Source organism: Paramisgurnus dabryanus, chromosome 3 (genome assembly GCF_030506205.2).
Source record: "Paramisgurnus dabryanus chromosome 3, PD_genome_1.1, whole genome shotgun sequence".
Lineage (NCBI taxonomy): Eukaryota > Metazoa > Chordata > Actinopteri > Cypriniformes > Cobitidae > Paramisgurnus > Paramisgurnus dabryanus.
The window spans coordinates 41094451-41121507 of record NC_133339.1 but is presented as its reverse complement, the minus strand read 5'-3'; the positions used below and the strand labels follow the sequence as shown (position 1 = coordinate 41121507).

Below are 27057 nucleotides of genomic sequence, written 5' to 3'. Positions count from 1 at the left end.
ACATAAACGAATGTTTTTATTAGAAAAAGAATACTTTGGAGATAATTTTGTTTATATGTGCCCTGTCAATAACAGAAAGATTTTACGTTCGCTTGTTTGCGTCTCACTCGTGTGTGCACTATTGAGGGCACTTAAACGCGCGCGCACACAGAGAACGAAGGCGAATCCCAAACAGCGCAGCATAAAAATGTTACGTTGTTTTTCATTGCTTTATTCGGCACATGTATGTAATGGACTTTACAGTATGAGACACATTTGCGCGACTCTCTCTAAAGTTTACACATCAAGAGTTCTGATCTTTGAAGGGCGTACTCACTGTGATGATCACGTCTGGACCGGACACAACCGCATGTGCCTCTGTGCGTACTTTAGCGCCTTTTTGCGGGTAAATACATCCACGCCGCATACATGTTGCTTCAGACAAGCACGTGCAGGTCGCGGTTTCTGTTTGCGTCATCACAACATTTCGGTGGCTGAATATTCGGTGCATCCCTAATTGTGTTCGAATAAAAACTTCCCTAAACTTGTGCAATCCATGCCAAAGCGCTCACAGCACAGAAATACTCCGTCATACATCCACTGCTTTTGTGACACTTTGCCTATGTAAGCATGAGGAGTCCTTCAAAAGTGTTAAGTCAGAATGCATAAAAATACCTGTAGACCCCCCCTTTAAATTAAAATTTTATCTGAAATTCTTTCAGGGATTCAATGTATTTTCATAAATTGGGCAACATTTGAATTATTTGTTTTTTACAAAAATTGATGTACATATTCTACTTTCTTCTGACTGTTTGTCTGTCTGTTTCTTAGGTGTTGGATGTATATGCTGCTCTAGCTTGTATTGAATATTTGGAGCCCCAGACTCTAGATGAAGATGCTCAAAGTCTTTTCTGGCTTAGACGCGTCAAGAAACTACAGGTGCCAGTTGAGTTGGTCTGCTCTGAAGAGAACCAGCGACACTATAGAGAGAGGAGCAAACATATGGTGGCCCACATCCAGTAAGTTATGAGCCCTGCTGTCACCATTGTTGTGATTTTGTTACTTCTGTAATGTTGTACACACTAGCATGATTGAATGCACTGACACAATGACAGTAAAATTAGTTTTGGACCATTTTAATATTCAGTTATATTCAGTGAGAGTATTGTGCACAATTGTATTAAAGAAAATTCCGGTATTTAACACTTTGAGTCTCATTTCTGGTTTGTTTTGGATGAACTACAGTGATGGACACTGAAATTTTGACAATGGGTCGTGTCTTGACTTTTTGACTTGTTTAGAAGCTTCTCTTGACTGCTTCAGAATGGAAGTCAAGGGCCATGCACAAACATGTCATTAAAACAACACTTAACGTTCATTTTCAAAACTGTGCTACTTACCGAGTGGTTCGTGGTGTTGTAATTGTCCGTTTCTAGGACTTACGGATCAGAAGTTATAAGCAAAAACATAAGTGCAATTTGGACTGTTGGTGGCACTAGCGGGTTTGAGATAGAGACTCAAAATTTGCCATGGATATTATTTGGACTGTCCTCTATCAGTGTGCCAAATTTCGTTACTTTCCTACGTATGGTTTTATGGGCTGCCATAGACCGCAAGGGGATAGGAAGAATAATAAGAATAAATAATAAGAAAACTAACAGATACAATATGGGTCTTTGCCCATTCTGGGCTTGACCCCTAAATAAGGAAAAATCACTTCATGTAACATGAACTACTTTTATAGTTCAGAAACCCATGAATGATGAGTAGGCTTACTTAATTTTGATTATGGTAAAATAATATAACACATAATACTGTAAATGTTGACAACCTATTTTTAAATTATTGAAACATGTTTTCATAATTTCCTGATAGCGGTGATATTTTGCAGACATTTACTTCTCTTTCTGTAACATGCTTATTGGCTTATTAGTGATCCATCTTTCAAAACTAGGGCTGTGACGATGCATCTCGTTCCCCTTTAACTCTTTCACCGCCAGCGTTTAAAAAAAAAGTTGCCAGCCAGCGCCAGCGTTTTTCATGATTTTCACCAAAGTTTAATGCCTTCCAGAAAATTTTCTTCTTTTAATATATAAACATACAATATACCAAATGAAAGAACAGACCCTCTGCTTTCAAACAAAAAAAAAAACGTTTCGTCCTACCTTCAGTGGTTCTTTTGTAATCAGCTTTTGAATATGGGTAGGTTTCTGCAAAAACACCAGATTTTGAGCAAAAAGCAGAGATAATTCCATTTTTGTGACGGACTTTTCATAGAGATCCCATTCAGAGCGATCTTTAAAACAGACACGGACATGCAGCCGCTTGCCATAGAGCAATACTTCCGGTTTTAAAAAGTTGCAGAAGGGCGCCACCTGGTGGATAATAGCGGTATTGCGGAAAGACAGAAAATCTCGTCATTGGCGGGGAAGCGTTTTCTCTTAATTGACGAGATATCTCGTCAATGGCGGGGAAAGAGTTAAAAATACCTGTCTGAAATCGATTCTGAATCGCAAGGCTCGGATTCTGTGTTTCATGCGCAGCTTATGCATGTTCTATGGCTCTGTGATCAGTAGGAAGTCCTTATCAATTTAAAGTTTGAGTCGTTTATAACGTGCATTTAAAAAAGCAACACTCGTCAAACACAATCATTCAAAATATTCTTTATTATCATGAAAATACCTGAAACAATCAGAAGAACAGCGATATTAATATGCCTCTAGACATTTCCTGGCGTAGCGTTTGTAATGGTTCTTCTTCTGTGGCACAAATGGATTGTGGATGTGGCGGCATTTCACCATAATTCATTCAAATTCATTCACTCAAAACCATGAAATATTTGGTTAAAATATTTGAGAAATAGTGCAAACATCATGTGATGTGTATAAAAAGCTTTATAACTCCATTTATCAGGCATGCTTGGCGTCGCATTTACACACTCACCCTTTTTGTGGAGCACATGCTGCTGGGTGTCGGTGAAGTACAGCTGAATCTGAGGCAACTTGTTCTGCAACACATTCGACGTCTAGCAGAAGTAAGTTGGCTTATACTGCTCTCTTCCAAAGTAGATTTAAAAAAATGTTTTTATTATTATTTGATAATTTTCTTAAAGGTCCTAAAGCAGAACTCAGACCTGAAGATGAAGCAGCCATTTGAGGCAGTGATCACCGTACTCAAAGCGTGCAGAGATGATGCATCTCAGAGCGTTTTTAGGTTCAGTTACTTAGAATTTTTTTAACCAGTAGTTCAATAGTAACTAATATTGGGTAGGGATAGAAAAGAGGATAATTTAACTGTTTGTTTACCCAGGTTTGGCATTCAGAAGTGTCCAGTGTGTATGGATGACCCTCTGGATGCTTTGAGTTTGCCCTGTGATCACATCTACTGCCTGGCCTGTATCAAACAGTGGCTGGCGACTGGTCAGATGCACTGCCCGTTGTGTATGCAGGAAGTGCCTAATGATATGGAGCTCAAGGCCTCCGAAACAATACAGTAATCTTCCTGTCTCTCATTATCAGTAACACTTTATCTGTTGTTCAGTATCATCTGCCTACCTGCCTCTGTAAAGCATTGTAAAAATCTGTATGGTCATTTTTTTGGTAATTAGGGGTCTCATCAATCAAAATGCCATGTTCAGAAAGCGTTGCAATGCTTTCTTCATTGATCTGGTGTCCACCATGTGCTTCAAGGACAACGTTCCACCCAGTAAAGACATCATCCTCAACCTGCTGTCACTTCTCATGGTAGAGGTCTGCTCACTTCCTAACATCAGAGGTACTGTATGGCTGTGTCTGTAATGTATGTTTGTTTATTAGGCTTCTGCCCAGCTCATGGTTTAATCAGAATGCCATTTTCTCTCAGGACAAGACCGGCGGTTCTTGACTAAGGCGCTCTCTCCATTTAATGACTCTGTGGATAAAAATCCAGTGGTGCGTTCTGTGGTGCTGAAACTCCTGCTGAAGTACAGGTAAGCACAAAACTTTTAAAGGCCCATTTATATGTTTAACATGCTGACCATCACAGCATTTGAAGCATTCAGTGGTTTGTGTTCTATAACAAGTGTGCATCAATTTATTTATGAGCAAAACCTCTTTAAGAAGCTTATTTTTACTATTGATGTAGTTTATAATACATTTTATTTGTGTCTTTCATATTCTTGTCATTCACTTTCTTATTTGTGTAGTGAGTTATTGTAGAGTTCTCAACGGGCCTGAAAATTACAACCCGACCCGACCCGGCCCGTGGCTTTTAAAGCCCGGACCCGATGTAACCCGACACATCAACGTGAATTATCTGTCCGAACCCGGCCCGACCCCGCCGACCCCCCCCTGCCTTTTTTTTCTCATACACATAGGCTATTATCATGACCAGCAGACGGGAATTCAAGTCAAGCTTTAATGTTCACGCCTTTTAACAATACAAACAACAGAAACAATAAACTTTAAATGTAGGCTATATAAATATGCCTTAAATGAAAATGGCACAATAATAAATAAAAAGAACTCAAACATGTACCCAGCCAGCGGCTTCTCCTCCTGTAGTAGCAAGCAACGGTGAATTCACCTGCGGCAAGTTTACTTTTCTCCATCTCTTCTTCTTCAGACAACAGGGGTGCACGCAGTGATAGCAATAAGCTCCGGGGCGGATCCGCAACGGATCCGCTCTGAAGCTGGCAGCTCCGGTCTGGATCCGTTGCTGATCCGCGCCGGAGCTTATTGCTATCCCCCGCCCCTCTCTGTGATGCACACAGCAGCCAGACCAGACCAGACTTTCTTTACGGTGAACAGCAGTAATGATTAATAATTTTTTTCACGAAGCTAAGTCCGAGGTCCGACCCGACCCGACTCATTTGCTTATATTTTTGGCCCGACCCGTTGAGAACTCTAAGTTATTGACACATGAAAAGATCCTCACGCTTTATCTGATAATCTGAGCAATAAAATCAAGTTGGAATTCAGTCGGTCAGTCAGTAGTAAACGCCAGCAGGATGAAATAGTTTTTTCCTTAAAAATAATACCATAAACATATAGCATACTGTGTAAATGTTGCTTCATCTGTTGTTTTGAAGGATGAGTTCAGACTTCAGATTCCCTCAGTGCAGTAGAGATTGATCTCCATAAGAATTTACCCCCCATATATACCATAGAAGTCATTTTATAATGAAATTCAAAAATAGCCAGGGTTAAATATTGTAATGCATTTAAACAATGATAATACGGTAATTGTGAAGGTTTTTTTTACTAACTTTAAGGACTAAAACTATATTAGCATCCACAACAACTAACATTAACACTGTTTATTCTAAGCCTGTGTTGGTGCAGTGATGCATTTTAAATACAAAAGTCCTTTGAATTCAAATGAATTTTGATTGGTTGTCAGTGCGTTAAGTTTTAGTTTAGAATTACTTTTAAAACATATAGGGGCGGTTTCCTGTACAGTTATTAGGCCCAATCCCATTTCTCTGTCTTACCCCTTAGTTTTGCACGTTCACGTGAGAGTAAGGGCTATCCCAATTGGGCCTTAAACGTGCAAAACTAAGGGGTAGGGGTAAGACACAGAAATGGGATTGGGCCTTGGACTAGTCCAAGACTAAAATAAATGTAAGAGCTGTCCAAACTGAATTCAACTTGCACTGACATATCTTAAAATTCATCAGTGCCCTTTGTTTTGCCTCAAAATGCAAAATGTTTTTAGTAAGGCATGTTTGTTAAAACTAGTTATATTTCCTAATTAAACTAAAGGCTAGTCCTGGCTTAAGCTAATCCCTTTCCGGGAAACCACCCCTATAGTCTTCGTCAGTGTTGTAGTCGAGTCCAACTTGAGTCTGTTATGAGTCGACTTGACCTCTGGTCTTGATCTTGACTCAGAGTACACGTTCAGCTTTTTGTGGACTCTGTCTCGACTACAACACTGGTCATGGTCTTTGGTGTGAATGGTCCTCACATCACACTCCTTATGTATTATATTCTTAATAATTAATATTCTTGATATTTTTCCTTCTTAAGCTTTGATGATGTGAAGCAATATCTCCAACAGCATCTGACAGAGGTTGAGCAAAGCAACATCATAGAAGAGTCTGATAAAGCCGAGCTTTATTCCTTGTACATAAACTGCTTAGAGGTATGTATGTCGTCACATTCACCGATTGAGCTGTTCGACCATGTTTAACTAACAAATGTTTGAGTCGAGCCTTGATTTAGTTCATCTACAAAACTAGTGCTCCTTATAATGATGAAGTTTTAGAATTGACCTGCTGTAAGCCTAAGTAGATTTAAAAAGTGTTAATGCACCACAGAATTAAATTGTTTTCATCAATTAGGGGTTGTGTACACCAAAACTTTTACGCCCGCGGCCGGCGCATGTTTTCAATTGTTTCCAATGGAAGCTCTGCGTTTTTCAAATAAGCCAGCAGCGAGCGGGTTTTTTCCGCGCTGAAAACCGGCGCTCTGCGGTTTTCACGCGCTCGGCGCTGAGAGTCTAGAGTTGAAAGAGATTCAACTTTGGGAGAAAAGCTCCGCTCGTCAATGTCAGTTCTCACACGGCCCCCCAATCACAGTGGAGCAGGGGCGGGACATTACCACAGCAACCAACCGGCTCGCAGCTGAAGTATCACAGCTACCAAAGTGCTCAGCTGAAGAAAGCTGGCACTCAGCTGAAAAACAGCTGGCATTCGGCGTCCTCAAGGCGTTTTCAGCCACGTTTAAAAGTTTTGGTTTACACAGCCCCTTACTCACCCTCATGTTGTTGTGACCTTTGTTCATCTTCGCAACACAAATGAGGATATTTTTGATTAAATCCAAGACCTTTCTGAGCCCCTATAGACAGCAACGCAATATATGTATACCGATATCTAGACATATATATATATATATATATATATATATATATATATATATATATATATACTGTAGATGCCTTATTAAGGCCTTGCATCTATGAAGCGGTCAAATAAGGCATCTATGCGTGTCTATGGCTGAAGCACGACGCTGGTGTTTTAAGACATGCATGCACTGCTTTCGTGAATACGCAATAGCAGACTAGCTTTATCATCACACAAAGTATTCTTGTCACTTTATGAAATGAAGATTGAACCCCTTTCAGTCACATGGACACTTTCTGGATCTTGAAAGTTGTGAGGTGCCTTGCTGTTTACGGGGGCACAGAAAGCTCTCATCAAAAATATCTTCATTTCTGTTCTTAAGATGAGCGAATGTCTTACGGGTGTGAAACGACTTGACTCTTTCATAAAGAAATTCTTTTCAACATTGACTGCATATATAACCGACGTACTTATTTAAGATTATTTAAATGAAAATGAGTTAAAACGGTAAAATGTAATGTGTAAATAGTTGTAGGTACTTTCTGCAGCTTTTACAAAAAGTATTGAAATATAGATTTAATGTTGCATGGTGTAAAATTAGATTAAATTAAAGTTAAGTAAATTGAAAGGGAGATTTCCTTTTGTTGTGTGCAGGACTCAATGTATGAGCGGACGCAGTGGCACTCTGTAGGCGAGCAACAGATGATTCTTCAGGAGGAGACGCGCTTTCTGCAGGATTTCCTTAACTCTGACTTTGTGTCCTCGCAGTTTGTGTCTATAGAGCATTTGCAGTGTATAGCTCGGGTGCGACTCTGCCTAGACATAACTGCTGACTTGGTCAACAGACAGACTACTGATGGTTGGTGCAAAACTTTACTATTCAGCTTCACTGATAAACTGTCCATGATAATTCTAGACGAAAAATTTATTTGAAAACAAAAGCTTTAATCTTGACTTGCTAAGCGAGAAAAATGTTCTTGCAAGGATCGTAGTTAAATATCATATTAAGGATGCTCCGATTGATCGGCCATAGATTGGTAGCGCATAGATGGTATTATTATTATTATTATTATTTATTGCATCTTCATGCCGAAAGTTTGTTATTTGCATGCGTTTTAAAGTTTTGACAGATTAAACTTACATTTTACTTGCAGCTGCTAGTTTTCAATGAAATTGTGATGTTATTTTTTATGTAAAAATTGTTTGTTTAGGTGAACATGAGGAGCTGTCAGATGGAAACACAGCATTTATGAACAGTGTTGTGGATCTGTGCTGTCGCAGTGGGAATGATTGGTACAGGGTTTACCTCATAAGAAAGATCTGCAGTCTTTATGGAGTTGAGTTTGCGCAGAAACTTCTGCAACTGGAACGGTTCAATTGGTTGTTTCCTCAAGAGATTCTTCAGTCGGTGAGTTAAAGATAAGCTTTATACAGTAGGATTAACATAGGTCACCCTGTATTTTGTGTCTTAATAATATATTTCATTTCTTTCAGAAGCAATTCAGCAGCCAGATTGACCACTATCTAGTGTGTGGACCAAACTACAAAAGTATTAGAGATGCAGTTGCCAAAGCTATGCTGGATGGCAACATGGAGAAATTACAGGAAACCATTAAGGTGTTAATTTACTTTTACACATAGTAAGCTGTCTACCTAGACAGCATTTTAAGGCAATATAGGTACTCCCCTGATTATGCTTCATCTCTGCATGCACCATTCTTGAATAAAGACATCCCTTTCTTGTGATTATTTTTTATCCAACGTGGTAAACAAAAATTACATTTTATTTAATACTAATGTAACATCGCAGGCAATAGTAATTCGTATTTTAAACGTATTTACTAGGGGTGCACGATTCAGAAAATTTCACGATTCGATCCGATTCCGATTCTTAGGCTCAAGATTCGATTCAAAATCGATTTTCGATTCAAAAACGATTCTTGATTTTAAAAAACTATTCACAGTATGTAAATGTAGTTTACTTCTTCCTATGTGACTGAATGTAGGAGATATACAATTTTAAAGAAAAAAAACACAACAAATTAAATGTAGTTTGATATGACTTTATGTCTTTATGCAAAAATAAAAACTGATATGAAGCAATTAGATGACCCCTTTTATCAAACTCTAATAATATAATAATATAGTATATAAATGATAGACAGTGCAGGTCTATAGATTATAAATGTGACTGGTGTTATAATGGTTATTATGTCTATTAGATAGAGCAGAAGCAAGGAAAGTCCCTCTCTATTTCTCTCTTGCCAATTAAAAAAAGCTAAATCCACTCATTATTTCAGATTCAAAAGTCTACTTGCTGTCCCAGTGACAGGGGACTTTACATTACAGCTTTGCGTTTTGTAAATCTTGAGTCAGCTTGAGCTTTGCTCGTTCAGTGCAATAGATTTTGGAAAAGATATGGTTTATTAATAATGTTAGAAAAGAGCCAGTTATCGCCATAGAAACCGCAGGCACGCTGAAACTGCACGCGAGCTTTAGCACGGTAGCGCAAGGTCATTCTCCGATCGACTCGGGTTTTACTCACTAATCAGACTCGGGACCCGAAGTAATTTAACTTTGACTGACCCGGACCTGGCTGACCATTTCAAATACAAACCCGGAACCATACTGTCCGCGGGTGCTCCGTGAAGTCCTCTAATGTTAAAACTCTGCTCAAGTTCAGAAACATGAAGGATACAATGTGACACGAGCTTGTTCGCCTCTACCGCAGCTTGTGTAAACGCAGCATACGTCGAACATCAGAACCGATCAAGGTCCCTTTTCTTGGATTATATGGAGGATAAACCAGGGTAAATTCGGGCCAAAAATCTTTTAGCATCCAGTTAAAAGTTGTATGACACACACCTATTTTCATGATGGCTGTATATGGACTTGCATGTCAATATTTTACTTAAACTTTTTGTTTGTAATAACCAGCAGTGGTTTTTCAGAATCTGCTTTTTATACTCTTATACTACGTATTTGCTTAAAGGATTGCAACTGCACGCCCATGAAAAAGGCTGTTTATCTGCTGATGGCTTTGTTCAGAGAGGTCACCTCCCTTTACAGAATGGACAATCCCAGCATGCATCCCAACCCTGTGGTAAACCACACAATCCCACCTGAGATTTAATGTTGCACACATCTGAAGTTCTGTTCGAAAGATTTAAAGGGGTTCTATTATGCGTTTTTTTTGTCTTAGTCTTAATTTAGTTTTTTGGGAGCACAACAAAAGCTAAAGTAGGACCCCTTTAAAGAAACGAGTAAAGAAACATGCATTAGTTTAGTTAATTTATTTATTCCTGTTGTTTTGTGTTGTATAGCAATGTGCCACTTTTGAAAAGTTCATCAGGAGTTCAGATGTCCTTGTCAATAATAAAGTGAGAGCTTTCGCTTGGGCGCTGGTGAGGAATCGGTTCCGTGAACTGAATGTACGAGCACAAGCATCCGGCAGAGATCACAGGCTGGTGGAGATCACGGTTCACATGGCTGCAGTGTTGCTATGTGGAAATCTGCCTGCACTGCAGCCATTGCAGGAGCTGGCCTTCTCGCCATGCAATATGACGGTACACTGTCGACTTTTCACACAATGACATCAAAGAGTCACATGACCACAACTACAGTATGTTTAAGTATGATGTTTCCTCACAGAATTCATTCATACCCACCATGCCTGATGATATGTTGGTTGTTGCCCAGAAAGCCTTGGGAACTCTTCAGTGGTACTGTAAGTGCATGTGCCCAAGCACTTTGGAAAATAGATGCGGGGATGGGACTTGTTTGTTTCCCACATGGTTTTTAGACGCAAAATGTAAACTGACCCTTAGGCTGTAGATTTTAGATTTTTAGAGATTCTAACATTTGCTGTTTTGTTCTTGACAGTTTGTCCTAATGGTCATCCGTGCACAGTTGGTGAGGTAGGGTCATGTGGTACAACACACAAGACTTGCTTTGATATGAAACATTATCATCAGTTACAGTATAGCAGTATGTCTGTTACATAACAATTTTAACATCATCCATTCACTATTATTTTCTCTTTGCATTTGTCCAGTGTGGTCGTCCTATGCAGTTGGGTCACTGTCCAGACTGTAATGCAGAAATAGGGGGCATAAACCACAACCTTCTTCCAGGCTTCAAAACCATGCCAATACAGTGAGTTACACAAATTACACCAAATGCTTGTTGTTCCCATTATATTTTAACTAGCTAAATAAACACTAATGTGAGTATAAACTTGTGTGATCAGATTTGTGTGTTAATGTTTACTTGGTGAATGAATTTGTGCTGTTGACTTCATTACTTTTTGTAGAAGGGACCGCACTAAGTCAGGACACATTTTGGGTGATCCGCAGCGCCGTGACCACCCTGACATGCAGGACACTAAGAATATGTCACCAGCTCCCTTTACTCTTCTCAGGCTGCTTACACACACGTCTATGATGCTGGGAGCTGAAAACAACCCGCAGGTAGTATTTTTTATAGGGATGTCCCAATCCGATCACATAATCATGACTTTACACATTGTAGAGAGGAGAGATAGAGAGAGCGTTAAGAATGGTGCCCACGTCGAAGTCTAGAAACAAAGTATTAAAGTATGCATAGCCATCTCACTAATCTCATTACAATATGTTAACTAGATATCTCGATACAACTTATTGTATAGTTTAATAAAATAATGTATTTTGATTATACAAATCAATTACGACTTAACTATAGTGATTGTTTTACTAACTGCTGACCAGCTTAGGGAATCTCTATGGCTAATTTATAAGACATATTGCTGAATCAGTATGTTGTTTTTCTTGTTAATTAAGTCTTTTTGGGTAGCCAAAAGTAGTAGGTTTTAAAGTTTGGGTCAACCTATCAGAGGTCCATAATGTCGTTGAAACACACCAGTGGCTTTGCTGTCATCAGGATTAAACATGTTACCCCCCCCCCACACACACACACAAAACAATTCCCAATTTAACCCCTGTACATATGTATTAGGGATGCACCGGTTAATATAAAAATATGGCCATAAATCGGAACCGTATTTTTGTATTTTTTTGGAAGTGCACCCGCGTGCACAGACTACATTTTTAGCATTCGCAAACATGTCTTTTGTGTAAAAGCATTTCGAAATCTGTGCGCAGGACGTTAAGATTGCAAACTGCAATGTCTGCAAAGTAGGTCTGTTTTCGAGGATTTTCATAGTCGAATCTGATTCGTTACATTTTGCCATAGTCGATTAATAGTCAAACCTTTTTTTTTCTGATAGCAGCTAGGGCTGTCACGGTGAAGGAATTTAAATACAGAACAAAGCAGTGTCAATAAGAAATTAAAATTAAGACCGTATTTATTCACCTGTAAAGAAGGCAATGAATATTTATTTATGGCATTTTCAATAGTATATTAGTAGATAAATTAATGTTTATCTATAAAGTATGATTATTTTGGTTAAATTAAGCTGGATAGATCCTTAGAAAGATTTGTCATCATTTCAGAATAAGTTAAAATGAACTTACATTACAAAACAACTTGCATTATATCCAAGTGTTACTTGGTCAAAAATATGTAGAAATATAGCCTATGCGAGTTAAAAATTACAGAACATAAAAGTTTAGCTCACGCGGACTGAAAAGCCGGTAATTAAGCGGACTCGCTGCAACATAGTGAACCAGCTGAAACAGTCGAGTCGCAGGTCATTTTCAATGTTTATAATGTTTCACGCAGATACTGTTGATGAAAAACTTTCATATCTAAATGTCCAGGTAAGAGTCAAGTGTTCAGTCAGTTTTTGGCTGGTGCTCCCTTATTCACGTAGCGGGCGCTGTAGGCCTATACAAAGAAAAAAAACTATAAAGGTTTTTATTTTAAGTGGTTCTAATGCTGGTAAGCAATCAGTTATATTATGGTGTTTGTATTTGTGTTGATCAGTTAAATTAAAGCAATTTAATTTACGCTACAGTTATTCTGTCATCTAGTTTCACTTGTGCATAGTATTACATTTCGAATAGAAATGTACGAAAAACAAGTTACTCTCTTAAATCTTTCCATTTTGCCTTTATTATACATAAGATGTGAAAACCAAGAAGGGCATAACTATATATGAATTTAACGTGAAAAGCGCGGTTGTTGCGGTTACTTGTCATCCATGCGGTTAAGCTTCTCAGTGCTGCTGCTTATTGGTTACATAACACTTCCCTACTATTCGAATATGAGGTTCATAGTCGAATCAGACCTCTCCGAATCGAATCCTCGACTATAAGAAGTCAGCCCTAATGTTTATGGCCGGTGTTAAAATAATAACTTGACAATATTTCTATTTTATTTGAATAGAGCATCACTCAGATGATCAAACCAGCTGTAGCAGATCCTGGGCTGTTCCTGATGTCTCATCTTTTAAAGGATATGGAGCAGTTAAGCAGAGCTCTTGGAAAAGGAGTGGATGACACTGCAAACAGCATCCATCTCATCATCCACAGTCTGCTGGAGCCTCATCCCACCAGACAACGTATAATCACACACCTTATCTTTTATTATTCGTCATATTGATCTCAGGAATGGTTATTCATCAAAGTTTATTTATTACCTGCAAACAGGCCCTGTTACACATGATCCAGCCCTTTCCACTAAAGATGCGAGAAATTGTTGGGAAAATGCCATGAATTCCTATGTCATCACACGTGTGCTCAAGGTAAGCAACATGTCATCTTTTAGTGTCACAGGAGCCAGTGACCACAGTATGTCCTGGTGTTGTTAAAAGAAACTGTTTATGTGGAATGAGGTCACAGAGTTTGAGTCAAGAAACTCATAATAAAAGACTTTTCTGACCCCAACCTTGTACTCTGCTGCCCTCTGAAAGACTATCTATAGCAGTGGTCTCCAAAATGGTGCCCACGGGCATCAGGTTGCCCGCACAGAGTTGCCCGCCAAAGAACATTTTATTAATAGCCTAATTTTTTATATTTTTTATTACATATTTTTATATTAGATTGTTAACTTAAGAAGCCATTTTAAACAATGATAAAATGTATAGACAAGTAAAATAAAATAAAATCAAGTAAAGCAAAAACATTTTGAGTAGACTATATAAAAAAGTAGCCCTCCAGATTGTTTTATCCATTGTGGTAGCCCTTGATCACAAAATGTTGGAGACCGTTGATCTATAACACTTTCTCTCTACTTTTTTAAATAGCTGCATATCTGTAAGTGCCTCCTCATCTATATCTGAGACTATACACTACTTACTGTGGTAATTTGAACAATACAACCGTAATCAAGACTGTCAATTTAAATGTATGCAGGTGTACACCGTTAAATTTTTTCCCGTTGAAGTTGCATTTGTAAGCATACTTGATTTCCTCACTGTGCATTTTATTATTGTTTGCACTCAGGTGTTGGAGCATCAGTTAAAGAAAGTCAATAACTTCATTAGCAAAGATGAGCGGGTGTCTTCTAATCTGGTGTTGAAGTTGACGTTTGGAGAGCCTCTGTTTTTCCTGAACTCTCTGCCTCAGAACTCCCTCATTCATAACTCATCTGTCTGGAGCTGCAGAAGGAAGGTCTCAGTGTTGAGTCTGGCACACATAGTGGAGCAGAACAATGGCAGAGATGATTTGCCTGTTCTCTGGAGGTTCCTGCAGAGAGTAAGACGTCCAGCAACCAGAGTGTTCCTCATTACATGTAACGAGAAGTACTTGAAACTTGATTATTCCTGTTTTAGGAGGCGGAGCTACGGATGGTGAGGTTCCTTCCTGAAATCTTGGCTCTCCAGAAGGATTTGGTAAAGAAGTTCCAGAACCTGACAGACTTACCTTACAGCACAATAGCAGAGTTCCTGCAGAGTCAGAAAGCAGGTACTAACCAAAATACACACATGAATAGGAACAGGCACGATCTTGATTTTTCATGGCCGATCCCGCAAACTGGCCAATTCCAATTTCTGATTTTTTTTCCTAATCAAGCAACAAACAAGAAAACATTCGGCCATACCAAATTCTCAAGTTTTTACTAGCAGTTCAATTTGACCTAGTGTTCATAACTGACAGCACAAATATAGTTTATAACAATTGGTAAGTCTGATAAAAGACAGACAAATTTATCCAAATTAAAGGCACACTGCGGAACTTTTTGGCGCTAGACATGTATTTTTCATGCCTAGCGCCTCTAGAGGCCACAAGCGCCACAGCACTGTCGCAAAGGAAAAGAACTGGCCAACCTTAAACCTACACTAAGAACTAAACATTTAAAACGCTAAACGATCAACATTATGAGGCATCAGGGAGAAACGCAGTCATGTTACAACTTTCTGATGAGAAAGGCAGACTCGTGGCAGAAGCCATTTCTCAATCTGAAGGTTGCAGCCTCTGGATGTCGTATTTCTAAGCTGCATAATTTATCATGACTGTCTTATTTCAGAATATTAACAATTATAAAGTTGACTATTATACTTGGTTAATCGTAAATTGTTGCAGTATGCTTATGACTTGCGAATGTAATGCTCAGTTTACCTTAATAAACCAGGCTTGATGATGTATGCAGCCTGCATATTTGACCTCCGGAGGCTGCAGCCTTCCAATTGAGAAACGACCAGAAGTATTTCCTTGCCTTTTTCGAAACAAATATTGTTGCATCGTCTCTCTCTCCCTCGCCACCGGGATTTTCCGCAATGGCGCTCGTTTTTCCTCGCTTTTGTGTGAAAATTGTCACTCCAAATCCAAGTAAACCAATGTGTTTAGGTTTGCCGCTTTGTAATACGTCACGCGAGTGACAGCGGAACGCAGCAAATGAAGAAGAGAGAAACGCTCGGATCTGATTGGTGAATGAATAGGGATTGGTGAATGAATAGGGTTTGGTTTTACACTGTGTGAGTTTGAGCAAGTTTGACTGCTATAGCATCCTGGATTGTAATGTAAATACCATAGACAGTAAAAGAAAGGTAAATACGTGAACACGTGAATGCAGCATCTGAATACAGGGAACTATAACGCTGTCATTTATAAAGAAGATCGCATTTATGTATGAATCAATATCGTGAGTTTATATAAAAAATTGCCTTAAAGGGGAATCGAACCCAGGTCGCCTGTGTCATAGAACCGTGATGACTGTAACTGTTTACATTTTTTCTAGGTAAGTAATTCCTCAGATGTTGCCTTTTTTATTTTACTTGCAATAATTAGGTATATTATTGTGTTAATAGAGAATCAAATAAATAAGCACAACAAATATTTCTTCTGCAAAGAGATATTTAATATCTCTTTAAAAAGGTTTATGTCTCTTAAAAGTAATGAAAATAAAACACTTCACAGTCTTTACTGTATGAATTAAATATACACGCATTCGTTGAAGTACAACAGTTCTTCAGTAAAGAGCAGAGAGTGATTTTATTGAGAGATGAATTAGGTTAATGTAGCTTTAAGATGTTATGAAGAGATCGCTCTGTACTCATACACTGTGACAGGCAACTGTGTGTGCGTGTGTCGGTTGAACACAGACAAGAGCAGCTGTGAGGAAAATAAAAGTTTAAATGGTCAAAACTTTGAAACGTATGCAAATAATAAACTTTCGGCATGAGGATGCAATTGTCCACGATATGTGTGTTGTATACGCTGTTTGATGGGGGTGCTGTTAGGACCGGAGCACGTCCTCATAGAAAATACACAGATCTCTGTAAAGGCAAAGAGAGAAATTCAAATCTGCACGTCGCACATGAGCAACGGGTTATAAAACTGCTGCACTATGTAAAAAAATTGTCTCTAATTTCAGCCGCATTCCGGATCCCTATGATGACAAAAGTAAACAGAAAGATCGTTTCAAGAGATCGGCCAATTTAGCGAGTATTGATTGAGTAATTTTATGCCATTATCAGCCGATACCGATTGGCCGCTGATCGATTGGAGCATCCCTACTATTGACCCTTGCAAACTGACTTTGATCAGGTGAAGCATAATAAAAGATTTCCAATCTCATGTTGTCATTCAACAGCCTCACTCCCTGCTTGGTATGAAAAAAGAATCAAAATCTTCTTGTCTACATGGAACCAACTCCGAGTATCTCTGGACACCACAGGTAAACCAACTCCTACTTGAAAGCACAGGCACATCTATTGCTAAATGAGAAATATAAACAGACATTATTTTTTTGTGTGTATGTCAGGGGAAATAAAGCTGCCATCTGAATACACTCAACATGATCTGGGTTTGGATGCTGACCTGCAGGTGTTGCTGCCACAGAGACATGGTATTGGCTTGTGCTCCACTGCCCTTGTCAGCTACCTCATCGCCCTTCATAATGACATCATTTACACTGTAGAAAAACACACCGGAGAGGACACTGGGTAAAAACCTTCAATGCTTTGTAATCACAGATTCTGCAGTAATAAAACTCGTATGCAATGATCTTTGTACGCTATAATCACACCATACTATAATTATAATATATATGAGAATGAATCAATGAATTCTCAGTTGAACATAAGCATGTTGTAATTCGCATTAGCATGCACACACTCTCTGACTGCTGTCTGTTCACCAAAGCATTTAAATAAAAAGGAAAACACCAGGCACTCTTTATTGGTAAGTGTCTGAGACTTATAGGATTACTCTACTTAAAAAATTTAGATAAATTTACTCACCCTCATGTCATCCAAGATGTTTGTCTTTCTTTGTTCAGTTGAGAAGAAATTAAAGGGTTAGTTCAGCCAAAAATGAAGAAAATGTCATTAATGACTCGCCCTAATGTCGCTTCAAACTCGTAAAGGGCTCGTTATAGTTGTGTGTAGGTCCTACGGTGTAGCCGCAATGGCGTAGGTTCCACGTCGATTTTCATTTATACTTTTGTGTCGTCGTCCGCGCCGACGTGCAAACATGCACAGACCGCTGGTAGGCAGTATCCACGTGTGTAACCACAGTAGCAGCGCGACCGTCAATGAAGAAGAAGCTTGGCAAGTTAACCCACAAATGAAGAAGAAACAGCAACTTGTTGTGTATGATTTAAGAAGACCAGCAATGGTGGAAGTAAATAAACAGCGACTTTTGTTGCAGTTTTGTTGCATCTTTGTTTTCACTGTCGCAAACAGAAATACCTATGACGCAGTTTTTTTACCTGACGGGAGGGGTTCTGGTGGACCAATCACAGCGCTTGCGGTCTGCGTAGAACTGACGTGCTGTTAAAAAGTTTGCAGATGCGCGTCAGGCTACGCAGAGCTACGCACAGGCTACGGATAACCTACGGCGTAGCTACTGCGTAAAGCTTACATATAGGGCTGTCGCGGTAACCGCATTACCGCATGACCGCGCTACTGACAAGCCCAACCGCATGGAAAAAAGCAACCGCAACAACCGCGCTTTTCACGTTAAATTAATGAAACTATATGCCGCCTTGTTTTTCACGTCATGCAGTACATGTATAATAAAGGCCAAATAGATTGTCAAGAGTTAAGAGAGTAGGCCAGTTTTTTTTTGTAAATTTCAATTAAAAATGTAATACTTCATATTTCGTTAAATTATACAGTGAATGTGTGAAAAAGTAAAACTGAGATGACAGAATAACTGTGGCATCGTCTCCCTCTAGATGCAGTTTTAAAGATTAAAAGTACTTTAATATAACTGATCAACCCAAATAACGCCAAAATATAACTGGTTGCTTACCAGCATTAAAACCTCATAAAAAAGACCTTTTATATGTTTTTTCTTTGTGCATCTGCAGCGTTCGCTCCGTGGATGCAGCCAATATAACGCCGCGGTTGCTTTTGTGAACTGACTGACTGCACACTTGACTTTCACATTTAAATATCCAAGTTTTTCATCAACAGTATCTGTGTGAAACATTATAAACATTGATGATCATCTGCCGACTCGACTGTTTCATCACATCCTCTATACACGGAGAGTCTGCTTTATTAACGGCTTTTCCTTCGCTCCGCGTGAGCTAAACGTTTCCGCTTTTTGCTTTTTTACTCTCATATAATTCTCCATATTTTCGACAAAGGAAGACACATATAATGTAAGTTATTATAGATAGCATTTAAGCTTTTTCTGAAATTATGACAAATCTGTGTGACTAAATATGACCTCTCCAGCTTAATTTAGCCAAAATAATGATACATTCGTTTTCATACTTTATACACGTTATAATATAATTTATCTACTAATATATTATTAAAAATGCCCTAAATTATTATGCATTGCCTTCTGTATTGCATTCGTTTTGTACATTTACAGGTGCACAAATACTGGCTAATTTTAATTTCTTTAAGACAATGCTGTGTTCTGTATTGACTGATGCTCTGTTAATTTGCGCTTAACAAGCCTAAATGATGTTCTTCAATTTATTTTTGTTTTTTCAAAAATATATTTAGCTGTAGTATAGCTTGTGTTAATCTTTTTTTTTCATAAGGGGAAATACATGTAGCCTACCCTTCATCTATTAGTTGACCTCATTGTTCTGGATTTAAAAAAAAATGTATTTTAGTAAATGAAGGCGGTAAAACCACATACCGCGCTGGTGAGCCACGCAAAATCACCGCAAGGGAAATTCCTTCACCGTGACAGCCCTACTTACGCACGACTATATAAATTGGGCATAAGACCTCCGTTCATCTTTGGAAACACAGTTTAAGATGTTAGTTTTAGATTTAGTCCGAGAACTTGCTGACCCTTCATTGATGATGTTTTTATTACCTTTCTGGACATGGACAGTAAACCATACATAGATTTTCAAAGTAGTCCATGTGACATTAGTGTGTCAGTTAGAATGTGTTGAAGCATCGAAAATACATTATCTCGTCAATTAAGAGAAAATGCTTTCCTGACAATGACGAGTTTTTACGGCAATCCATATTTTCGCTATCATCCAATAGGTGGCGATCTTACCCAACTTATAAAACACTTAAGCATCCACTGATGCAAAAACAGTAAAAACTCCGTGTATGTTTTGATTATTGCTCTGAATCTGAACTCTTTCAAAAGCCTTTTACATAAATGCTTTTTGCTCAAAATTTTAAGATGCCTTCCCATATTTTAGAGGTAAAAAATAGAACAAATAAAGATGGCTGACTTTTTTAGATTTTTTGAAGGTGACACACAATGAAAAACGTTTTTACAACGTCTTAGTTAAATAACGATAGTCTACCCCCATTTACAAGCATACGAAAAGTGCTAGACATTCTGAACATCTCCGTTTTATAGAAATTCCTCCTTTGGAAATGTCCGCCAGAAAATGGCCCAATCTGAACAACGGATACATATTAAGTTCAAGGTGAAATGGCGAGTCGTGTTTTGAGGTGTGCTCTTCTATCTGTAAAATTTAGTTCTGTCCGTGTTTGAAGACGGTGACGTTTACGTTCTTTTGAGTTGCAGCAATGGCAGCCAATCAGTGTCAAGTGCTTGTATTTCATAATGAGGTTGCCAGTTAAGCCCGAAGGGATGCCAAATAGGTGCAAAACCACGTGTTTAAAATCCCTCACCCTAATATAGCTTAAAAAAAAGTTTTGGAGGACAGACCAGTCTTAAACTTGATAATCAGAATATGATCCGTCCATTTTACCAATGCCCATTAATATTTAAAAAGATCAAAAATATACTGAAAATTGTCTTGCAGTTATACAGTAAGTCCAGCTGACCTGACGGAGCAGCATGTGATCTGTTACGAGTACGAGCGAGATCTGTTGCCTCTGGTGCTGTCTAACTGTCAGTACAGCATGGAGCGTGGCCAAGAGACGCTGCTGGAATACGACCTGCCCAAAATTCAGCAACATATCCTCACCCGCTTCCTACAGTGCAAACCACACATCACCATTAATGTACGTCACCAAAATCACCAGAGATATGACTTGCATATTCATATTTCATATAAATCTAATTTTTGTGTATTTTCAGGGGATTCCAACGCTAGTGTGCAGACAGGACAGGAATTATGAGATCATATTAAAGGATGTGAGAAGCAAAGTTCAACAGGTAAGTTGCATCATAAAAGTACAGACTGAAATTGAAGTTGCTGTTGATAATGGAGATGGATGATAAAATCGACGTGACAACTGATATATTTATTGTGTATCCACAGGAGTCATTGCAGCCTCTCGTGCAGCATGACCTCACGAAGGAGCTTCAGTCCTACAGCGATGTTTGTGAAGCGTTGTCCACAGTCGAGCTGGCCTTGGGTTTCCTCGCCATGACAGGCGGAGAGCCACACATGCAGCTGGGCAGCTATCTGAAGGAGGTGTTACAGATGGCCGATCACACGGCTCCACACGTCTTCAAGGTTGATCATGAACACACGCTATCATAAACACACTTTATCCATTATGATTGGACTGTATTTTAAATCGAAATCGATCGAAATTAAGTACCAACCTCGACTTTGAATCAAAAAATGAAATCGTCCATGCTGCCACACCCCATTTCACGTCCGGTCGGCTTGTCAAGTGGAAAAAAAACACGTGTTGAGTGCTGCGAGTCAAACCTCCTCTAACTTCGCTAGCTACAGCCAGTTAAAAGATAGCATGGCATGCACAGCAGAGCGGCGTCTGTGACAGGACCAGTCGTTTCTCTGAACTGAGATCTGTTTAAGTTTCACAACATCTTCACAACATTTGACAGGAAGTTTCAGGTATGTGCATTAGGGATGGGCACGAGTACTTGATTGGTCGAGTACTCGAACGTGGCATCGATGATCGATCACGAAAACGATAATCATGTGGGTTTGTTTATTTATTTATTTATTGTGGATATGGCGGCATTTGGATGCCTGGTTAGCGTTACACGCGCATGTGGTAGTAAAGACTGGGTCTGGAGATGCGTGTTTGACTTCGTGTCACAGACCGGCGTATGACATAAGTAACATTACTATGCATGATTTAAAAACAAACAGATAATTCCGCGCACCCCCAACAACCCGCGCCATGCGCGGCAGCCCGCCGATCCCGAGAAGCCGGCCACACATCACTGAGGCGCTATGGTTTAAAAGGACGTGATTTTCGGAAATACAGTCAGTCAGATGCAAAATGTACAGCGCCGTCAATGGGTTGTCATCCCATATTTAAACATCAAATGTCAAGAGATACCAGCCATACGAGCATTAACATTACATCTTGACTGAGAACAGCTAAGGGGAAGACACGACACAGCTAATCGCTAAAGTGATAGCAAAAGACTTAATGCTGGTTAATGTTCTGAAGCTTGTGCTTTGACTGGCCGTGTTTAAAAGCGCGCTGTTTATGATGCACATCCACAAAGGGAGTTAAACTTTCTGTACATAACTTAGTTGAAAACTTAGTTGAAGTCTTGCATTTTATGCAGATACAGTAGTTGCACGTTGTACATTTATGTTGTATGAAGGCTTAATATTATGTAGAGTGCGTCATATAGAAACCGCTTCGGTTTGCGTTTAACCCTTTAGTTTCACTTCATCACACAGCTATTCCTTTAACTCTTTCACCGCCATTGACACGATATCTCGTCAATTAAGAGAAAACGCTTCCCCGCCAATGACGAGATTTTCCGTCTTTCCGCAATACCGCTATTATCCACTAGGTGGCGCCCTTCCACAACTTTTTAAACCCGGAAGTATTGCCCTATGGCAAGCGGCTGCATGTCCGTGTCTGTTTTAAAGATCGCTCTGAATGGGATCTCTATGAAAAGTCCATCACAAAAAGGAAATTATCTCAGCTTTTTGCTCAAAATATGGTGTTTTTGCAGAAACCTACCCATATTCAAAAGCTGATTACAAAAGAACCACTGAAGGTAGGATGAAACGGGTTTTTTTGTTTGAAAGCAGAGGGTATGTTCTTTCATTTGTATGTTTATTGTATGTTTATATATTTAAAGAAGAACATTTTCTGGAAGGCATTAAACTTTGGTGAAAATCATGAAAAATGCTGGCGCTGGCTGGCAACTTTTTTAAAAAACGCTGGCGGTGAAAGAGTTAAAAGGTTTTTGTTAAAAACATTTAATTCATTAATAATCTAGTAGGCTATGTGTTTATTGTTCTGTCATAGTTTCTTCAAAATTAATACTTTTTTTAATTAATAAAATTTTTAATAAAAATATTTTCATTTTCACCATGACGTGTACACCCCGCCCCTTTTGATTGCCCCGCCCCCAGTTAATCGAGTACTTGTTCTTCTGACCTATGGATTAATCGAAATGAAAAAGTGACATAAATGCACATCCCTAACGTGCATGTACTATATTTTTTCCACTGGCAGCATGACTAACATGGCAGGGCATCTCCGCGTTCAAGGTCAGACATTATATTTCATAAAAGTCTAGTCTAAAAATGGCATAGCAACCTGTTCATTAAAAAAAGTAAGAATCGAGAATCGAATCGAACCTTTACCTTAGAACCGAAAATGTAATCTGAGGATTTGGAAAACCGTGACACCCCTAATGTTGAGAACATGCCAGCTATTTTCCACATTAGTTTACTGTAATTGTTTACCACTCTGTAATTTGGTTAAATTGTTGACTTCTAAATAATCTTGGAAAATGGTGTCAACTGTAAAAGTAAAGGGAGTCTTGGTAGTGATGTGCAACAGAGTACTTGAACATGGCATTGACAAAAAATTGTGAAAACGATGACCGTGTGGGTTTATTTATTTATTTATTGTGATTATGATGACATTTGGAGGTTAGTGTTATAAGCGCCTGTGTTTCATAGTAAAGACTGGCAGTCTGTTTGACATGCTGTGATTTTACTCACTTTTACTGACTTATCTCCCTGATATGATGTTGAGGCTTTGCGTAAGGTGAGGCCGCGACACGTGATACAAGGATCTCATTTAATGAAAGTTCTGCACATTCTTAATATCAATAATCAAACATGGATGAGAAGAGATTAGACGTGTCACTTAATGTCAGAACTGTTCATTGTATAAAAGAAATAAAACTAATTTGATTTACAGAAAAATCACAGCTGTCGTGTAAAAGAACAGCAAAACCAGATAAAAACTTTTCTGGTTATGGTTAAAAACGTTGTTGTGTAAAACTTTATGAAAATATGTAAATAAACTTCATTTTGTAGCTTTTTTAAACCGTGTCTGTAGTATGGTATTATGGAAATATACCTTAGTGCTAACTGTGAGTGTTTTTATTTAGGCTTTGAGCAGGTGCAGTCTGAAACACTGTGTGTCACTGTGGCAGCTGCTCGGCTCACTGAAATCAGAGACTATGCTGCACATCAACAGGGTGAGACATTCAATGACAAATAATATTTTACTTTATGCTTTGAATGAGTTGAGATGTTTTAAAATAACTCATGTGCTCTACAGGACCCATTTGTGGGCATCAGTAAACAGTATAAACAACCTCTGCAGGAAGAACACAAAACACTGCTCACTAGTTTTCTCACAAAGGCCAATGCTGATTCCTTTCTTCTGGAGATGCACGAGTTTCTCTGCCTGGTCCTCAAGAACCCGAAAGCAACAGAAACCTTCAGGCCTGACTGGAGGTGAGATTACACGCTTCATACATTTAACCTTGGAGTGTAAATCTTACCTGACAATGAATTGATTTCAATCATTGGTTATTGATTTAAATGTGCATTTTTGACAAATGTTTTGTGTGACAGGCTCATGTTCACTTTGTAACTTTGTCACATAATGGGGGTGCACACCAAAGCTTTTAAACGTGGCTGAAAATGCCTGGAGGACGCTGAATGCCAACTGTATTTTTTAGCCGAGCGCTAGCTTTCTTTCGCTGAGTGCTTTGGTTTTTGTGATACTTCTTCTTTGTTTATCAGTTGTTGTACGATGCGTCGGTTGGTTGTTCTGATATTTGTCCCACCCCTCCTTCACTGTGATTGGATGGCCGTGTGAGAACTGGCATTGAGAAGCTGAGCTTTTCACACAAAATTTTATATTTTTCAACTCAGCGCTGAGCGTGGAAAAAACGCCAAGCGCAAAAAAACAACGCTAGCTGTTGGCTTTTTCAAAAACGCTGTGCTTCCATTGGAAACAATTGAAAATATACGCCGGCCGCGGGCGTAAAAGCTTTGGTGTGCACGCCCCCTATGTGACCATTAGTTTCATGATGCCTAATTTACTGTACTACAGTGACGTTCAAAAGCAAAACCCCTGGTCAAAATTAGTTGTCCCTCACCGAAACATTATCAACAGTGTGGATAGACCTCAAAAGCAAAATTGTCCCATAAAAGCCTTTTGCAAGAAGTGAAACTTTCCAAAGAACTGAAGGACTCTAAGCTGGCTGGCGGTAAAACTTGCCATAGGGGTGTTCCTACCATGCAGCTTTCTTCACAAGCTTTGTTTTTACTGTTTTTGAATGCAAAAAATGGAAATCTAACAAGTCATAATTATAAAACTTTCGTCAGCATTAACTTACTTCAGCTATTTAACCAAACTTTTGCCTAAACATTAATTCAAATTAAACTGATTATTGGCCTGATTATTTTCTTTTTCATTTCGAGTCCATTCAACCTGCAATATTTTAAACCGATGCATTTTAAAAATGCAGAAATGAATGGATATACACATTGCACTTAGATTTGGCGTATATCTACATCTGTGATAACAGATACAGTAAGTTTTGGGAAGTTACATTTTGTTTCTGTTCATTCTTTCCAGTCTGAAAGATACTGTTGTGTCCTACATGGAGCGTAAAGGTCTGGACATTCCACATGAGATGAATGAGTTTTTTCCTGAAGAGATCCTGCTCTCACAGTACATTGAAGCATGGAAGTTCTCCGTTATCTTCAGACGAGAAAGACATCAAAGATGAAAGAGTGCTGTAGTTTAATAATCTTTATCGGGGAATAAAGCTTTGAACAATAATCAACAAATTGTATTATTCAAAATAATTACTTGATACTGACTTTAGTAGACAGTCCGTTTTTCACATTGCTGTGTTGATGCATGCTTGCTCCAGCCATATACTGCACTGTGTACTTTAAAAGTGAAGCACAATCTGTCAAAAAAAAAAAGTCTGAACATTCAAAGCATCAAAACAATCTGCTGCTACAAAATCAGCTTGATTTGAGTTGCCTGACAATTGTTTAAATGTTAAATATATGTTCGTCATTTCCCATTTTACTATTTTTCTTCAAGTAAGCTTTGCATAGACTTGATACATATACAGTATTTTGGAAAACAAAACCAGGTGGAATTTCATTTAAGCCCATACTATGGCAGACATAATACTCAGGTGTCTATTAAAATGATTAATACTGTTGTATTGGTTAGGGTAGTTTTAAGTTGTCCTATAAATGTTGTTTTTATTTAACGTCTCTTTTGATTGATTTCTATGTTGTTTATTTGCACTTTCTTGATTTCAGGGCGAGTTGTTTCTATGAATAAACGTGTATCCTGGAGCAATGTTGCACATAACTTGTCTTCTCTGTAACTGACACTAATTATAACGTTAATAAATGTGTCGAATGCAGCTAAACGTGTGCAATTTATGATGCCAGAACATTATTTTTTATGAAAAGTATTGGTCAAGGACACAATAAAAATAATGTTTAATTAATAGATTTATCCTGTTAAGCCGACCAATCTATGTGGGTGGGCCCAACTATTACATTTACCATGTTTTATATTCATCCTATTTTTTATGTAACATTGCATTGTTTATTATAACAATGTATCGGTGTAAGTCATTCTTTTAAATAAATTCAAGTGCCCTCATAAAACTTCAATCAAAATCTGAAAATGAGCTATTGCTGTTCTGCAGACTCGTATCATAAATTTAATTCATGGTATTTATAAGTTATTACTGCTAAAATAGATTTCACAAATAAACATTTATTAATGTGACTACAAAGAAAAAAGTACCAGTAAAAGAAAACAGACAATGACCACATTTACATGCACCCTCATAATGCAATTATAATGGGATTTTGCCAATACTGCGATTATACTTTACCTCATGTAAATGCAATACTTCGATAAAAATAATGTGATTAAGCTCATAATCAAAGTAAGTATAATCGTATTAAAAGAGGTGGCGTACGCCAGTTTTAATCGCAGTATGTGTCCATGTAATCGCATTTATACCGCACTAACAGATGTGCATAATGTTTGAAAAGATAGAATGTGTAACATTTCTCTAAAATTCACATAACCAAGAATTTTTCATAACACAAAAAAACTGGATGTTTTGAATGTTTACATTTCAGGTCGTAAAGTTCGTTGTTGGGCTAAAGTTTTATGCTTTACTAAGGTATTTGTGGTCCTCCCAAGTCCGACAAACGCCACATGATAGTTGATTTTAAGATGATTTAAGATAGTGGCATTTCCTCGCTACGATAGTCAGACACAT

At 38.4% G+C, this 27057-nt stretch overlaps 1 protein-coding gene across 1 annotated transcript in view; it reads left to right on the top strand.

Annotated features, from left to right (window-relative positions):
* Positions 1 to 26214, top strand: part of LOC135744877 (E3 ubiquitin-protein ligase rnf213-alpha-like) — a 93263-nt gene extending 67049 nt beyond the window's left edge. Inside the window, exons 40-67 of the mRNA XM_065263257.2 lie at positions 811 to 998; positions 2893 to 3013; positions 3092 to 3192; positions 3289 to 3471; positions 3587 to 3753; positions 3841 to 3946; positions 5985 to 6099; positions 7454 to 7658; positions 8011 to 8207; positions 8294 to 8416; positions 9792 to 9902; positions 10123 to 10365; positions 10451 to 10526; positions 10682 to 10716; positions 10854 to 10954; positions 11112 to 11268; positions 13124 to 13298; positions 13387 to 13481; positions 14182 to 14433; positions 14511 to 14643; positions 16772 to 16855; positions 16943 to 17123; positions 20387 to 20588; positions 20665 to 20742; positions 20849 to 21046; positions 23881 to 23970; positions 24054 to 24232; positions 25365 to 26214. Coding sequence (XP_065119329.1) covers positions 811 to 998; positions 2893 to 3013; positions 3092 to 3192; positions 3289 to 3471; positions 3587 to 3753; positions 3841 to 3946; positions 5985 to 6099; positions 7454 to 7658; positions 8011 to 8207; positions 8294 to 8416; positions 9792 to 9902; positions 10123 to 10365; positions 10451 to 10526; positions 10682 to 10716; positions 10854 to 10954; positions 11112 to 11268; positions 13124 to 13298; positions 13387 to 13481; positions 14182 to 14433; positions 14511 to 14643; positions 16772 to 16855; positions 16943 to 17123; positions 20387 to 20588; positions 20665 to 20742; positions 20849 to 21046; positions 23881 to 23970; positions 24054 to 24232; positions 25365 to 25518 — 4050 coding nt within the window. The 3' untranslated portion in view covers positions 25519 to 26214. The remainder of the gene's footprint in view (positions 1 to 810; positions 999 to 2892; positions 3014 to 3091; positions 3193 to 3288; positions 3472 to 3586; positions 3754 to 3840; positions 3947 to 5984; positions 6100 to 7453; positions 7659 to 8010; positions 8208 to 8293; positions 8417 to 9791; positions 9903 to 10122; positions 10366 to 10450; positions 10527 to 10681; positions 10717 to 10853; positions 10955 to 11111; positions 11269 to 13123; positions 13299 to 13386; positions 13482 to 14181; positions 14434 to 14510; positions 14644 to 16771; positions 16856 to 16942; positions 17124 to 20386; positions 20589 to 20664; positions 20743 to 20848; positions 21047 to 23880; positions 23971 to 24053; positions 24233 to 25364) is intronic.
* Positions 26215 to 27057: the final 843 nt, after the last annotated feature.